Source organism: Electrophorus electricus, chromosome 12 (genome assembly GCF_013358815.1).
Source record: "Electrophorus electricus isolate fEleEle1 chromosome 12, fEleEle1.pri, whole genome shotgun sequence".
NCBI lineage: Eukaryota > Metazoa > Chordata > Actinopteri > Gymnotiformes > Gymnotidae > Electrophorus > Electrophorus electricus.
The window spans coordinates 21232556-21248407 of NC_049546.1; the positions used below are offsets into that span (position 1 = coordinate 21232556).

Sequence of the window (15852 nt, forward strand, 5' to 3'; positions counted from 1 at the left end):
GCCTGGAGTCCTATAGTCCTATAGTCCTGGAGTCCTGTAGTCCTGTAGTCCTGGAGTCCTGTAATCCTGGAGTCCTGGAGTCCTAGCTCCACCTGTGAGGCTGATAGCAAACATGGCTTTGGTAGATACCATGTACTCTGATGGACCAATCAGTGCATGTCAGCACATTCCTGAGACTTCTGCTGGGACTTCCAGGTAATGCTTATTTAATTTGCAATTTTGACCTTCAGAGTTAATGAGGCCTACAGATAACGAATTTCATTCAGGAGCAAACCTACTTCATCACAGCCAATCACTCATAGATAAGAGCGGCTATGCTAATGAAGTGAGCGCACAGGTTACAGCTCTTTCTGAATGTACAATTGCACACTTGCAAATATTCCCACAAAATGTTTTATTATAGCCTGATGTTCTAATGAACCGTGATTGTGTGTCTATGTTTAACACTGCTAATGGCAGTCAGTATTCAGTACAGTAAACTGGTCCTGTCTGAGTCTGCTGTAAGCTTTGTGGTGTTGGCTGGGACCCACAGACGTTGTCTGTCCCACAGACGTACCATCCCCACCGATTTAAATACATTTAAATAAATAATTTTTTAAAGATTCTTCGTGACATCTTCCTCCTCATTAGCGTTATGTATTATTTTCTGCTTTAAAGATATCAGATGGCTTTAAAAGTACCCGATTTTCCAAGCAGATTCCTGGGCAATTAGTAGGAAGTGTTATTTATTAGTTGTCTTATTACCTCGCTGTGCTTTTCACCGGAGAGACAGCATCGGCGTATCTCTGCTGAGGCCAAAAAGAGAAGTGCCTCAACTTCTCAGTCATTATCCCGGTTCTGTTTAGGGTCTGTTTCTCTGGGAATATGGTGCTTAATTAGACTGGAAAAATGTCTACTTTCTCTGGGAATATGGTGCTTTTCTGAGAACCCACGGGTGTGGAAAGCCTGGAGATACTGATTTGTTTGTGCTTACTAGAGGTAGAGCGCCTGTCTAATCTTCATAATTCATAATACACTCCCCATATGGCACTCACAGGATGTGGACTCAGATGCAGATTTATGACAGAGGCGCTCGCGGAGCTCTAATAAGCCGAAAACGCGGAGGCTCGTGCGGAGACGCTAAAAGCTCATTGCAGTCGCACGCCGCGTCCTTAAGCGCGGCTAATTGTGACTGAACCGCAGGGAGTGATGTCATCTCCGCTGTGCAGTCAAGCAGTTCAACGAACACTCGTCTCAAAACCCTTCGGCCGAGGGCATTACTAAAGCCAAGAGCAGCCTGGAGGCTAATGGAATCCCTTCAGGACCGAAAGGTCACGGCTCATTCTGCCTGACCTTGGGTTTTGCCTGTCCGAGTGAGCGTCCAAGCGGCAACACTTGCTGTAACGGTAAATCACCACTAGATAGATTCTTGTTAGTAGCGGGCACACTGCCACAGAGTAAACTCTCAGAATCGGACTGAGAAGAGGTCAAATCCTACACAAATGGTTCCTACTCTTAAAATAAAAGTTTGCAATAGAGCTTTATGATTCGAAATGCAACCGTTTCAACCTATTTACATTCTTTTGATAAAGTAAAACAGCTGGTGTACAAAGATTTTCATGAAAATGTTTCCCCCACTGTGTCTTTGTGATCGTCAGTCACCATTTCTTGATCAAAAAACTCAGAAAGCTCCCGTTCTTTCACCACCTGTTATATAATATACAACAACAGGGTACATTTTTAAATATGCCTGCTGGCTGTTGCTAAGCCTTTACAGAATAACAAAATGAAAATCAAGGATTGCTCGTGCCAGTCCTGTTTTATATATCCCGCTGTCGTCTGACTGGGCCCTGTGTGTCCTTAGTGGTTAACACCGCACAGTTGCCCGATCATGTCCCGTCATTCCCAGTCCTCCGTGAGGTGGACAGCGGGGAGATGGCTCAGTCCAGGGCAGGAATAGCCCAGTGCTTATCACCTTACACCTTGGGCCTGATGTCACTGGCCATGTGCTAAATAGTGCTCTTTAAAACATAGACTAACATTGCGATTATAAATTAGAACGCCTTTGTGCGATGCAGAACAAATTTGTCACTCCCGTTTCTTGGTTACCCAAGAAAATAAGCATTTAACAGGTGTCTTTGTGGAGCTGGACTTGGAATCTGAATTGATTTGTAATTTGAATTAGACATTTTCATATTCAAAGCCTATGCAAAATGTTCTCTCCATGTTCTCTCCATGTTGACACAACAGTCTTCTGCATGTGAACTTGGAATTTAGGGGCCAATTCATTTAAGTGGGATTAAAAATCTTAATCCTAAACCACTCACACACACACACACACGCACACACCTTTACACCTGCTCATACTTGGGTACGACAGTGCAAGTGTGAGGGGAATGCATGCTCCGTGTCCTGTGTCAGCTCTGTGGGTTATCAGGGATTATCCAGCCTCCCAGCCAGAGACCCCACACTCTCTCTCTCTCTCTCTCACACACACACACACACACACACACACACACACACACACACACACACCCCTACACCTCCCTGCCAGAGACCCCACACTCTCTCTCTCTCTCTCACACACACACACACACACACACACACACCCCTACACCTCCCTGCCAGAGACCCCACACTCTCTCTCTCTCACACACACACACACACACACACACACACACACACCCCTACACCTCCCTGCCAGAGACCCCACACTCTCTCTCTCTCACACACACACACACACACACACACACACACACCTCCCAGCCAGAGACCCCACACTCTCTCTCTCTCTCTCTCTCTCTCACACACACACACACACACACACACACACACACACCCCTACACCTCCCTGCCAGAGACCCCACACTCTCTCTCTCTCTCACACACACACACACACACACACACACACACACACCTCCCAGCCAGAGACCCCACACTCTCTCTCTCTCTCACACACACACACACACACACACACACACACACACACACACCAACACCTCCCTGCCAGAGACCCCACACTCTCACTCACACACACACACACACACACACACACACACACACACACACACACACACACCCCTACACCTCCCAGCCAGAGACCCCACACTCTCTCTCTCTCTCACACACACACACACACACACCTCCCTGCCAGAGACCCCACACTCTCTCTCTCTCTCTCTCTCTCTCTCTCTCTCTCTCACACACACACACACACACACACTCACACACACACACCCCTACACCTCCCTGCCAGAGACCCCACACTCTCTCTCTCTCTCACACACACACACACACACACACACACACACACACACACTCACACATCTTGCAGCTTCACTCTCTGCGCATCATGGCGGCGAGACTCTCTCACACCCTGCAGTTTATTCACTTTGAGCTGTCACCGCTGTTTATCTGTGTGACAACTTGTAAGCAACTGACAGCTCAGTCACTCAAAATGCTCAGATTCTTTGGTCGATTCATCTCAGTTTTATGTCACAAACATTCGCTGCTTGAAACACAGCGTTTCGTTCTGAGTGAACAAAGGAAGGCGAGGGGTGTCGTGCCTTAAGATAGCGCCCTCTACTGCCGGCATGTTGGATTTGCGCGTGCCTGAGCCCCGAGGGCCTCGCGTGTGGGCGAGGACTACACACGGCACTCTGAGAACAATGCAGTCGATGCTCCGGTTCAGGAGCAGGCCCACCAGGAGAACACACGGACACAATATTGCCAGTGTGAGCACGAGCTGGTGAGGGAGAATATCCGTATTAACGGGGCATTGCTCCTCCAGCTGAGAAGAGGATGGGTCAATGGAAGACAGTGTTTTATTTGTCAAATTATTTCTTGAACACAATATCCTGACTTTTTTAATAATGGTTCTGAGTGACCTTGCACTACACAGTACTGCAGGGTTCCTGGACCAGAGCATAAGGGATTGATCTTTAATCTGTCGAGTATAAAGGATAGGTCTTTAATCTGTGGAGCATAAGGGATAGGTCTTTAATCCGTGGCACATAAGGGATAGGTCTTTAAACTGTGGAGCATAAGGGATAGGTCTTTAATCTGTGGAGCATAAGGGATAGGTCTTTAAACTGTGGAGCATAAGGGATAGGTCTTTAAACTGGAGCATAAGGGATAGGTCTTTAAACTGTGGAGCATAAGGGATAGGTCTTTAATTTATGGAGCATAAGGGATAGGTCTTTAATCTGTGGAGCATAAGGGATAGGTCTTTAATCTGTGGAGCATAAGGGATGGGTCTTTAAACTGTGGAGCATAAGGGATAGGTCTTTAAACTGTGGAGCATAAGGGATAGGTCTTTAAACTGTGGAGCATAAGGGATAGGTCTTTAATCTGTGGAGCATAAGGGATAGGTCTTTAAACTGTGAAGCATAAGGGATAGGTCTTTAATCTGTGGAGCATAAGGGATAGGTCTTTAAACTGTGGAGCATAAGGGATAGGTCTTTAAACTGTGGAGCATAAGGGATAGGTCTTTAAACTGTGGAGCATAAGGGATAGGTCTTTAAACTGTGGAGCATAAGGGATAGGTCTTTAATCTGTGGAGCATAAGGGATAGGTCTTTAAACAGTGGAGCATAAGGGATAGGTCTTTAAACTGTGGAGCATAAGGGATAGGTCTTTAAACTGTGGGTCACACAGCAAAACAAGATAGTTAGTTGTTAAATAATGTATTTCATACAGTAAAACAGTGTTTAATGGTATTTGTCTATAGGTAACAAGAGTGGTCAACAGTATAGGCTGCCTGAGTAAAATGAAATCAACACATATTTTACGATTAGATAATATTTTCATAAACCACATTGTAAAGGTGAAATTGCATGTGCTGGAAATCCTTCTTACTTTTAATTTTTTTGAAATGCTAAGTAAAAGGACTAGAGTGCTGAAAACATTACTGAATGACTAATGAAGACCTCAGAAAAAAGACCTGATACTCTCTTATATGGGTCAGTGAAGCAGGTGTTACCATGAAGCAGGTGTTACAACAGGTGTTACCATGAAGCAGGTGATACAATGAAGCAGGTGTTACAACAGATGTTACCATGAAGCAGGTGTTACCGTGAAGCAGGTGATACAATGAAGCAGGTGTTACAAGCCAGTTTCCTACTCGATCCTATTTCCTTCTCCCAGTGGAGACTGTTCCCTCAGCCATCACCAACGGTGTCGCTAGGATGGTGTTTCCAGCCTGCGCTGGTGAGTTTGCACGCTGGATGTTCGTGCCGGCTGTCGCCTCCCCGCCAGCGTGCTGGGAGTGCTGGGAGTGCTGGGAGTGCTGGGAGTCCCACAGCAGGTGTCGCATGACAGTGGTGGAAACATAGCAGTGGAGCAAACAGGAGGAACGAGGCTCCTGGAAGTCTGCAGTGCTGGGGACAATTAGTGGTGTACCAAAACTGGGAAAACTGGGAATGTGTTTGTGTTGGAACAGGGAGACTGGGGAGGAAAAGTTTGTGCCATATCCAGTGAAGTGAATTCCACAGGTTTTTGCAGACCAAGTGAAGTCACAGCAGTCTGTGGAAGTGATACTGAAACCCATCTTTGAATCCCCATATAATTGTTTATACTGCATGTACTTTCACGTTTTAGACAATTTCCCAGTTATATAAAAGTTATATAAATCCATTTAAAATAAAGAGGCGGGAACACTTGCTGCAGTGGTTTCGCTATAATTGATTCATTTGCTGGAAAAATGTATGAGTCCTTCTGATGAATCTTTAATAGGATGGAAATCAGCACCAAACCTTCCGACATCAATGCAGTCAGCATTGAGAAGAGAGAGAGAGAAAGAGAAACTCAGGGTTTAGGCTGCATGCAGGCTCTTGCCTCAGGCTTCAAGTGCTTCATGCCATATAGGAAGGTGTGCTCACTCAGGTCCTTAAGGGCCAGAGTCCTGCTGAGGTCGGGAGCGTCTCTGCTCAAGCACACCTGAGTCGACTCATTTCCAGGTTTAGTAGGTGTGTCTGTTTGGGGGAATCCAAAAGCAAAGGATTTAGTGTGCCGTCTTTCTTAGTGAGCTGTCTCTTTCTCGGTGTGCCATCTCTCATAGTGTGCCATCTCACTTATTGTACTGTCTCTCTATGTGCTGTCTCTCCGTGTGCTGTCTCTCTCAGTATACTGCCTATCTCAGTGTGCTGTCTCTCTCAGTATCTGGTCTCTCGCAGTGTGCTGTCTCTCTCAGTGTCCGGTCTCTCTCAGTGTGCTGTCTCTCTCAGTGTCCGGTCTCTCTTGCTTCCAGCAGTGCCTCACCAGCAGGGCTCGTACGGCAAAGAGCGGAGCAGAGAGCAGAGCAGAGAGCAGAGCAGAGAGCGGACCTCCAGGCCGATCCTGTGCTTCCGCTGCAGGGAGATCTGCAAGGGGGAGGTGGTGCGTGTGCAGAATGTCCACTTTCACGTCAAATGCTTCACCTGCCAAGGTAAGGCTGTTCGTCTCCACGTACCAAGTCACTATACTAGGCCAGCAGAGTAAGGTCACTCCATCACTGCCAGTGACGTTTCATACGCCTGGACAGTGGAGCAAATCTCTCCTTTTTCTTCTCCTGGAGTCTTAATAAGAGACCAGCACGGTGTGGACGTACGATCTGTTTTTCCTCGCTGAGATGTTGGAGTGGTTGGGGGTGTACTCGTGGGACTCGGAGAGTGTTTGTGTCTTGCTCCCAGGCTGCCTCGGGCAGAGACTTGTTGCGTGGTGAGAACATCGACTATTGCCTCAGCTCGATTAATTGGCTACGGCTTTTTCAGCAACAAACACTTTGGTAAAACTGAATGTCACGTCCTTTCAGGTTTCTTGTTATGAATGAACGTGTATGATGCATTTTTATATTTGAAACGGCTCTAAAATATCCACTTAAATTTGGAGGTCTCCCCACAACTGTTGAACACATTGTCAACTTAAGAATTGAAGAGGTCCCAAAACTTAAATTGCACATTTAAGACACTGCAAGAACTTTACAGTAGATTTTGTTTGCTATTGTTCCTGCCTCCAAACTGCCATTTCCACACGGTATCTGCGCTGCATTGGAGGGGTTGCTGTGGTAACTGTGTGACGGGGTACCCTGGCCCTGGTTGGTGGTTATTCTCAGCAACGCTGTCAATCCAACAGCCAATAGCAGTGTTCTGTTTCGAAAACCTAGAACACAAATAGTGGGGTGTGTGTGTGTGTGTGTGTGTGTGAGAGAGAGAGAGAGTAGAGAGAGAGAGAGAGAGAGAGAGAGAGAGGGAGAGGGAGGTATGGGGGTATAATACCTCCCTATAGTTATTGTAGCCATAGAGACCTTAGAAGACATGAACATTTTCGGTAATAACACTTGCACCCTTTAGTCTTCCCCATAGTGCTTCCTTACTTGTAGACTTGCCTGTAGTAAACTTTGTCCTCAGCCCTGACCTGGACTATGTTGTTGTGTATGTCTTTGATTTTTGTAATCAATATCTGATTGTCAATTTCAGATCCATATAGGTAGTTCTGATAAAGGTCCCCCACCCCGGACTGTACTAATGGTGTGTGTTTATTTCACATTAGGTTTTCTGTTTCCACACGGTTAGAGACATGGGTCGAGTTCTAAATCTCGATGATGTGAGAAAAGAACCAACACTGATATTATGGTTAGGGCATAACCATGTCCCACAACTGTCTGCTATTTATACTGGAAAGAACTCTGGTACTGAAAAAGTTCTTGTGGTTGTGCACACATGTGTGAGTATGGATCTTGTACAGAGAGCTGGTATCTACTAGGAACCATTTCCACACCTACTAGAAGCTGTTTCCATATTTACTATGAGATGTTTCAACATCTACTAGGAGCTATTTCCACATCTACTAGGAGATGTTTCCACATCTACTAATAACTGTTTCCCATGGGCAGTTTGAACAAGCTGTAGCATGCAGGAGCAGTTGAAGGTGTTACAGAGATTTGAGGCCAGCTGTTGCCAAGGACACACTGATGGCTAATGCATTTAAGTGAGGGGTTGCCAGGCATTCTGTATATCTGTATATCTCATATCTCTCTCTTTCAATCACACACACACACACACACACACTGGTGTTACTATATTTAATATTGCCCTGTGTAACTTTAGCTGTATGCTGGTAAACTAGCACATACACCCAAGTTATTTCCTCTCATATTATCTGGTCCCAATTTGGTCTTACATTTTGGTCTCTACAAAGAGAGTAAAGAAGGACACACACACACACACTCACACACACACATACACAGAGAGAGAGACCCACACACACATAGCCAACCCCCACATTACTATTAAGCAAAACAGAGTTTTAAGTAGCATTTCAAAGTGGAGCCTGTGGACATATGAAGTGAAGGTTTGCCCACTCGAGCTATGGAGGCGTGGCCACGCTCTGATCTCTACCCTGTAATACAGGTCTGGTTATTTATAGTACTCCGCATGGCATGACAGTCTGCTACTCATCTTCACTGCTCTTTTTCCACTTTCTTGTAGTTTCTGTTCTGTTTGTGCGTTCCTCTGTGTTAGCGTGAAGGAAAATACAGAAATTGCTGTGTTGTAACTAGATGTTATAAGTAAGCAGTGTTGATTCATTTCTTAAACTAAAATGATATATTTGTCAAGCAGTTGATTTACCTGTCTGACCCATTTACTGTGGTGTGAGTAGAAAGCAGCTTCAGGACAGGTAGTGTCAGTATATGAGTCTGGAAGGAATTATGACTGGGATTTAGAGAAACTGTAAAATGACATTTGGTCTCTTCTCCTGAACTCTCTCCCCTTCTATCTCTCCTGCTGTCTCTCTCCCCTGCTATCTCTCCTGCTGTCTCTCTCCCCTGCTCTCTCTCCTGCTGTCTCTCTCCCCTGCTCTCTCTCCTGCTGTCTCTCTCCCCTGCTCTCTCTCCTGCTGTCTCTCTCCCCTGCTATCTCTCCTGCTGTCTCTCTCCCCTGCTGTCTCTCTCCCCTGCTATCTTTCCTACTCTCTCTCCTGCTCTCTTTCTCTGTCCTGCTCTCTCTCTCTCTCTCTCTCTCTTTCTCTCTCTCTCTCTTATCCAACAATTATCTCTCCTTTATTTTACCAGCTCTTATTTCCAGCAGATTAAGGTACTGGATTTGAACTAATTTTTTCCACACATTGGCCATTGAAAGACTTGAACATTAATCACTGTGATTAACCTCCTATTTAAAACCATTTAAAAGCAAGCAATTAAGACAGAAGTGTAATTAGAACCATAAATGATAAGAAAAGGAGGATGAGAAAATGAACCCTAATAAGTATCTGTATTAGAGCCGAAGACAAATTAAAGATCAGTGAGAAAAGGCAGCGTCTTATGAAACCGTACTCTCTGCGCTACGCAATCAGGCCCTGGATTACGTCATATATGCTGCACTTTTCCGGTGAGTTTTCTTTTCACTTGTTTTTCGTTTTCCTACGAAACAAGCCCTGTCTTTACTCCGACCTTTGACCCTTTTAGAACTAGACAATACAGGGAATGCTGGTTTTTCTCATGGTTTTGCTTTTGAAGTACAAAAATAATCGGCACATCGTGAGATTTTAAAACTTCCCATGATTTCCAGTTCCAGTACGTACTTTGTATTTTCTTTTGTTGGACGTAAGACCCTGCAGTTTCAGCGTGTGGTCTGCCTATGCATGAACCTGGATTGTGTTTCTGCAGGCGGAAAACATTCTGTCATGCTATCCCAATGACATAATAACCACATTTCCTTCTCTGATTCTGAGGTTTTGCTCCAAGTTTCAACCAAAGCATTAGATATTTGAGTGGCTTGATATTTGTGTCTGGAGACTCTGTCTGTGTCCCAGAATACATGTGCTTTTGCGCAAGCTAATATTGTCCTAAATGCCTTTGAAGTAGTATTCCTAGATAAAAGGACTATCAAATCAGCCATCAGGTGACATATTACCCCCATCTTGTCTAAAGAGTAGCTTCTCTAGAGAAGTGAACTAGACTAGTGCGCTGTTTAATTTTCAGGAACTTAAGTTACAAATACCCTATTTCACTGTCTCCTTGTCTTCTTCAGTTCGGTAGCACACTGGCATTTGCTTTTCCTCTACAGATTAAGTTTGTCCAGTGAAGTGAGACACTCATTAGAAGAAGAGGGGCGCTCGTTAAGGTGCCCAAAACCGAGGAGGGTTCTCAGAGAAGCTCGGGGGTAAATTTGCTGTGTAAGGCAACCCTTTTGTGACAACCACGTGCCACTGGGAACCATGACGCACACGCCACACTGACACATCAGCGCAACACGCCAGTCAAAAGAGAGAAAATAAAATCCGTCTGAGAATATGGCCTGGCTGGCATCGTGCACTGGCAGCGTTTCACATCTGCGGACCGCGCACTCTTGAGTGACTAGAGAATGCTGACGTTTCAAGTGCCGTTAGCATCTACTTGGCTGCACGTTCCACATGAACACGGGCCCCGCAGGCTTAGAAACCCAGCATCTCAATCGGAGACATAGAAAGACGCGATTAAAAACTGTAGATAAAGAACAATAATGACTGAAAATCTGTGTTCCATCCAGTGGCCCGTCTCGAGCCGAGAGTAGAGCGGACCTAACGCGATCTTTATCTGTGATTGTAATAACCTGAGGCAGCAAGGAAACAGGAACATCTCTTGGAGAAATATAGAGAACATTTATTTTTCTCCCCCTCTCCTGTCTGGTACTGTAGTGGAGGAGGAAGAGGGAGCATGATGGGAGCTTCCAGTAGCTATGGCAACACATGCTTGTCCAATCATTAAGCACATGCAGCGGTTGCTGGGGAGACATTCTCCCACTGATGAAGGGCTTGACAGCACGGTAGCGTCGATGCGGTAGACGCAGAATTCCCTCTGCGTGTGCTGAGACGTTGGGGAAAGGAGTCACGCGCTGCCAGGAGTAGGATGTTATTCCGGAGTGGTTGTAGGATGCTTTACAGGGCATGAACACTGCATGAGATTCTGGGAGAGATTTTCAAAAGGATACATTTATGATATTCTAATAATTTGCATGGTCTTCCATGTCATTTTTATGTCGAGATAATCTCGCATTCCAACTGGACAGAAAAGTAAATATTGTAACACCTGTATAATCTATAGGATGTTTTCATCCAACAGATCGCAGAGTTAAAATAAAAACACTGAGAAAAGCAACACAGAACCAAAGTGCTGCTGTGATGTAGGGCAGAAAAAGACCCATCAGTCAGACTTCTGCCTCGTTGTTTTAATCAGGAATGACTGCACCATTAGCAAGGTCAGCGAGTTAACAAGATCACACTGACAGTTTAAACAGGGACAGGTATACTGACAATACTGCATTATCGCACGATCACAGAAACCACTGCACGAGAGAAATCAATTCTGGTCTTAATTGTATCAATGTATCCCTACTGCTTTTAAAGGGAAAGAATAATTATTCTTCTTCTCATGTATATTGTGGTTAGAAAGCTTGGACCATTGATCCTTGTGTTGTGTTTAAATGACGTGGACTTGTTGCTTCTCAGAAGTGCGTTCTTTTTCTGGTCCCCTGGGTCCACTGATCCCTGCACCTATTGGCTCGGTGGAAGGTCAGGTAAGAGCCTGGAGAATCTAATTTGCTCAGTTATTCTGTGTGTCTCTCTCTCCACCCCCACCCCGCCAGTCCTTTGGCTTGGGTGGGAACAGCGCTTTAATAACGGATGATGAGTAGCTCGTTAGCGTCAGCGTGGTGAGAGTGGAGTGGGGAGGGGCACCACAGACTGAGGGCCAGGCGCTGACGGTCGTGTGGCTGAGAACCTCGACGTCGGCTACCGGGGTCGGGTCACTGGCTCTTGCTATATATTCATTTTCCACTCGAAGTGCAAATGGCCTTGTCCAAATCTGGCAACCCGAGCAGCAGCTGATGGATTAGGGGACGACTGGTCTCGGCAGTTAACGTACTGTGGTGGGTGATTTTTATCAATGTAAAGCCCACAGGTGAGTGTGAGGTTCTTGTGAGTTAATTGGATTCAAGATGAAAAAGTGGATTCTGGATCAGGTCATACAGGTGTAGACTAATATACTGGCATGAAGTAACATAGGAAACCTTGCTATGTTATTAAAATCTTTCTCGTGCTGTTTTGTGGTAGATTTGTCTTTATACATAAATTTGGCCCAACTCATCACCCTCATTTTAGACTTGCGATAGCTCGAACAGTAGCACACTCAGTAGCTGTGTGGACTTTATTTTGTTCTCTATGAATCCGAAACTGCAATCAAGTGCCAGAGCCGAAGCTTTATCTGCAACAGGCTCTTATGGACAGAAAAAACTAATATTCATTTGGACAAAAGTGAAACAGGAATATAATGAACCAATGAAACTTTGAATCTAAAGGGACACGTGAGGACATAAACAAATGCTTCACCTTGTAACGTTATAAGGCGGACGTGGACACTGAGAAGAGGGAGATTTTAGGGGCAAATTCAGAATCAGAGTCGTAATCACAGTCCAGGGTCCTTGGGATGTAGAGAGGGTTACAGACGGAGGGGAATGGCATGGCAGTTTTGTTTGGCAACCAAAGAGATTTCCAGTGGAAGAGAAAATCCAGTCCACCATCAGTCCAGCCAACGGGAGTGTGTATCTATCACAACTAGACAGCCACTGTGTCAACATGGTAGAGCATTAGAGAAGATTCCCTGTGACAGATTAATGTCTGTACAGAAAGTAAATGCATTCAAAAGATATGCAATGAAATATTAATGTGACTCCCGTTCTGAACAAATCATTTGTCTGTCCAAATACTTGGTGTTGGAGATACATAGTGTCATAAAACTGCTGGTAAACTGGTCTTCAAATGGTAGTTCAATTGTAGTTCAGTGGTAGTTAAATGGTGGTTCAATGGTAGTTCAATGGTGGTTAAATAGTAGTTACATGGTGGTTCAATGGTGATTTAATGGCAGTTAAATGGGTGTTTGTGACTTTTCATCAGGCCCATACACTTTTTTTTGCCCAAATACTTTTTAACTTCCACTTCTGCTGTTTAAAGCCACTTAGCACGACAATGGAGAAGCAAACGTCACAAATATGTCGGGCGAGCATCCTTATCATTTCAGTAGGAGCGCAAGAATGTGTAGCTCCCACAGCAGCATGAAGGGAAAGACTGATGCTTAGACCAAATGCCCTACCGAGCAACACCATCTGGATCAGAGAGAGAGAGAGAGAGAGAGAGAGAGAGAGAGAGAGAGAGAGAGAGAGAGAGAGAGAGAGAGAGAGAGAGAGAGAGAGAGATGTGGCTCTGACAGCCTCGCCTCACTTGTTTGGAGAGAGATACGCTTATAAAGGCACTAAAAACTAATTGTGCCAATTGTTGAAAGAAAAGATGGAGATCTAAGGGTAGGGTGGTAATAATAGAGTGTGGAGGGATAGTAATGGGGGAGAAGGGTAGTTATGGGAGGTAGAGGCGGTTACAGAGGGAGGGCTATGGTGGGGCTTTTGTTCAAGGAAGCCCTGCAGAAGGGAATGTTAATTGCGTCTTTTGGCAGCTGATTAATGCCAAATCAGTCATACCCCCTGCTGTAACTAATCAGCAGTATTTTAATGGCCCCAGTGCTAAGATGCAGACGCCTTGATAGAGAGAGAGAGAGAGAGAGAGAGAGAGAGAGAGAGAGAGAGAGAGAGAGATGCCATAAAACAACACATATCAGTAGAAATTCCAATGCAAATTTGGCTAAAAATATTTGAATCTGTAATTGAACTGATTGCCCTGTATGGCTGTGAGGTGTTGGGTCTGCTTACAAATCTGGAACTCAGTAAATGGGACAAACATCCAATTGAGTCCCGGTAAAAACTATTTTTTCAGTAAAACTATTCAGTAAAATTATTTAAAAGGTGCATGCAGGGCAGAATTAGGCAGATCTCATTAATAATAACACACTAACACTACACTAACACACACTAACACTACATCAACAAACACTAACGCATTTACAACACAGCGACCCCCACTCATAGTAACACTACACACTAACACTACATAACACACACTAACACTATACACTAACACTACAATAACACTACAATAGCACACACTAACACATTTACACATTTACAACACAGCAACATTTACAACACAGCAACACCTACTCATATTGTTCAGGACCAGAACATAACAAACTCAATCAGAATCAAGCAAATTACAAAACAACTGAAATAAAATTACCATGTTAATTTCTTCATCCAAGCTTTAGCAATACAAGTGTGAATATTTGTCATAATGCACCATGCCAATAACGCACCTTTGAATTGAGAGCATGAGTCTCACACACACACACACGCACACACACACACACACACACACACACACACACACACACACTGTTTCACAGAGAGAGAGAGAGAGTCACTATAGCCCACATAGGCCCCTGTGTGATTTTATCAGGTAGATGTTGCAGCACTACTTGAAGACACTTGTTTATGGTTTTTAAATTTTATTTATATATTTATACAAATATATTGTTTCATGAAACTGTAAAATAGATTGCCTATTTCCGTATATTATTATTGTGATATATCATGTGTATTTTGGTTGTTTGTCTTTTTGGGCTTCTTTGCATGTTAATGTTTGGGTTTGATATGCTTGTACACAGATTGTGCACAATGGATCTGTTTGGATCAATCAAGTCCCTGTGACTTGTAATACGATGTTTGTATGCACTCAAAAAGAGGCAGATCTTGCCAACATATGGTCTTGATTGAAGACAGAGCAAAGCACTGTAAGCTTTTTTTTTCACAGACCAAGTCTGCTACCAGATCCGCACCAGTCAGAACACACACACACACACACACACACACACACACACACACACACACACACACACACACATACATATTGCAACCATTAAAAACATCACTTACAAAGATTTGTGGACAGGTTCAGTAGCCCGTCAGCCCGTTATTGGTAGCAGGCAAACGATTTGCATTTTTTGACTCATAATCATTTATTTCTGTTGCAAAGTTCTATGTGACACCAAATTACTGATAAACACACAAATAACCAATCCAGTATCTCGGGCTTTTGTAAGGGACCCTGCTGTCTCTAGGGCAACTGTGGAAGGTTCAGGTTTCCTATGGCAACTGTGGAAGAGGTCGTCCCTCCCCAACACTCGTTCAGCCAATGGTCTGCTGTTCATAAATGCTGGTATCATTGCAGAAATGGGTTTTATTTTATTTTTTTCATTAATTGCTGCATTTAAAGTGAGAATTAACGGTTTCCTTCGGTCCACGTTGCTCAATGAGAAGTGCATTAGCTAAACACCAAATGCATAAAGTGCATTTTTTTCTGCTCCTTTTTATGTTTTATGAAGATTGAAATGCATGTGTATTATTGAGGGTCAAAACTCGTTCACGACTCGACACTTTATTTGCCACCTAAAAAAGGTATTGAAGAAAAATCTATTTTTACTAATTGCACACGTCACACAGTGTGCCTGGTGTCATAGGATTCAAACTTCTCTGACTGAAAGGTCTAATTCTGTATAGTTTATTTTAATTCATATATACATCACAGTCTCTGAATGTTTACAGAGGCTTACATCTAAAGGTATCACTGCCTCTACAGCAGACACCAAGCGTGATCTTCAAGTCTGCGTTCTTGTTGTTTGCCTTCCTTTCCTGCACAGCGGGACTGACAGGTTTTGTTTCGGGTCATGGCACCAACGTGCCACCTCTAGCTCAAATGCAGGGCCCTCCTCATCGTGACCGAATGGTACAGGAAGTGAACAAGAAAAAGTTCTGCCCCTTGGCCTAGCATCAGTAGCGTTTCAGTGAAGCACTGTGAACATTTGCTCTTGGTAGAGGCACATATATTCCAACCATCGGAACTTGAATTATCTGCTCTAATGAATGCAATCAGAAGGTACCGGGGACTGAGTCGTGCTCTCTGAAACAGTCCTTCTCAT

General features: G+C 44.3%; 1 protein-coding gene across 1 annotated transcript in view; it reads left to right on the forward strand.

The window, feature by feature from the left end:
• Positions 1–15852, forward strand: part of ablim3 (actin binding LIM protein family, member 3) — a 46429-nt gene that overhangs the window by 2632 nt on the left and 27945 nt on the right. The window contains 1 exon segment of the mRNA XM_035532275.1: positions 6226–6402. Within this exon segment, the coding sequence (XP_035388168.1) occupies positions 6226–6402 (177 nt within the window).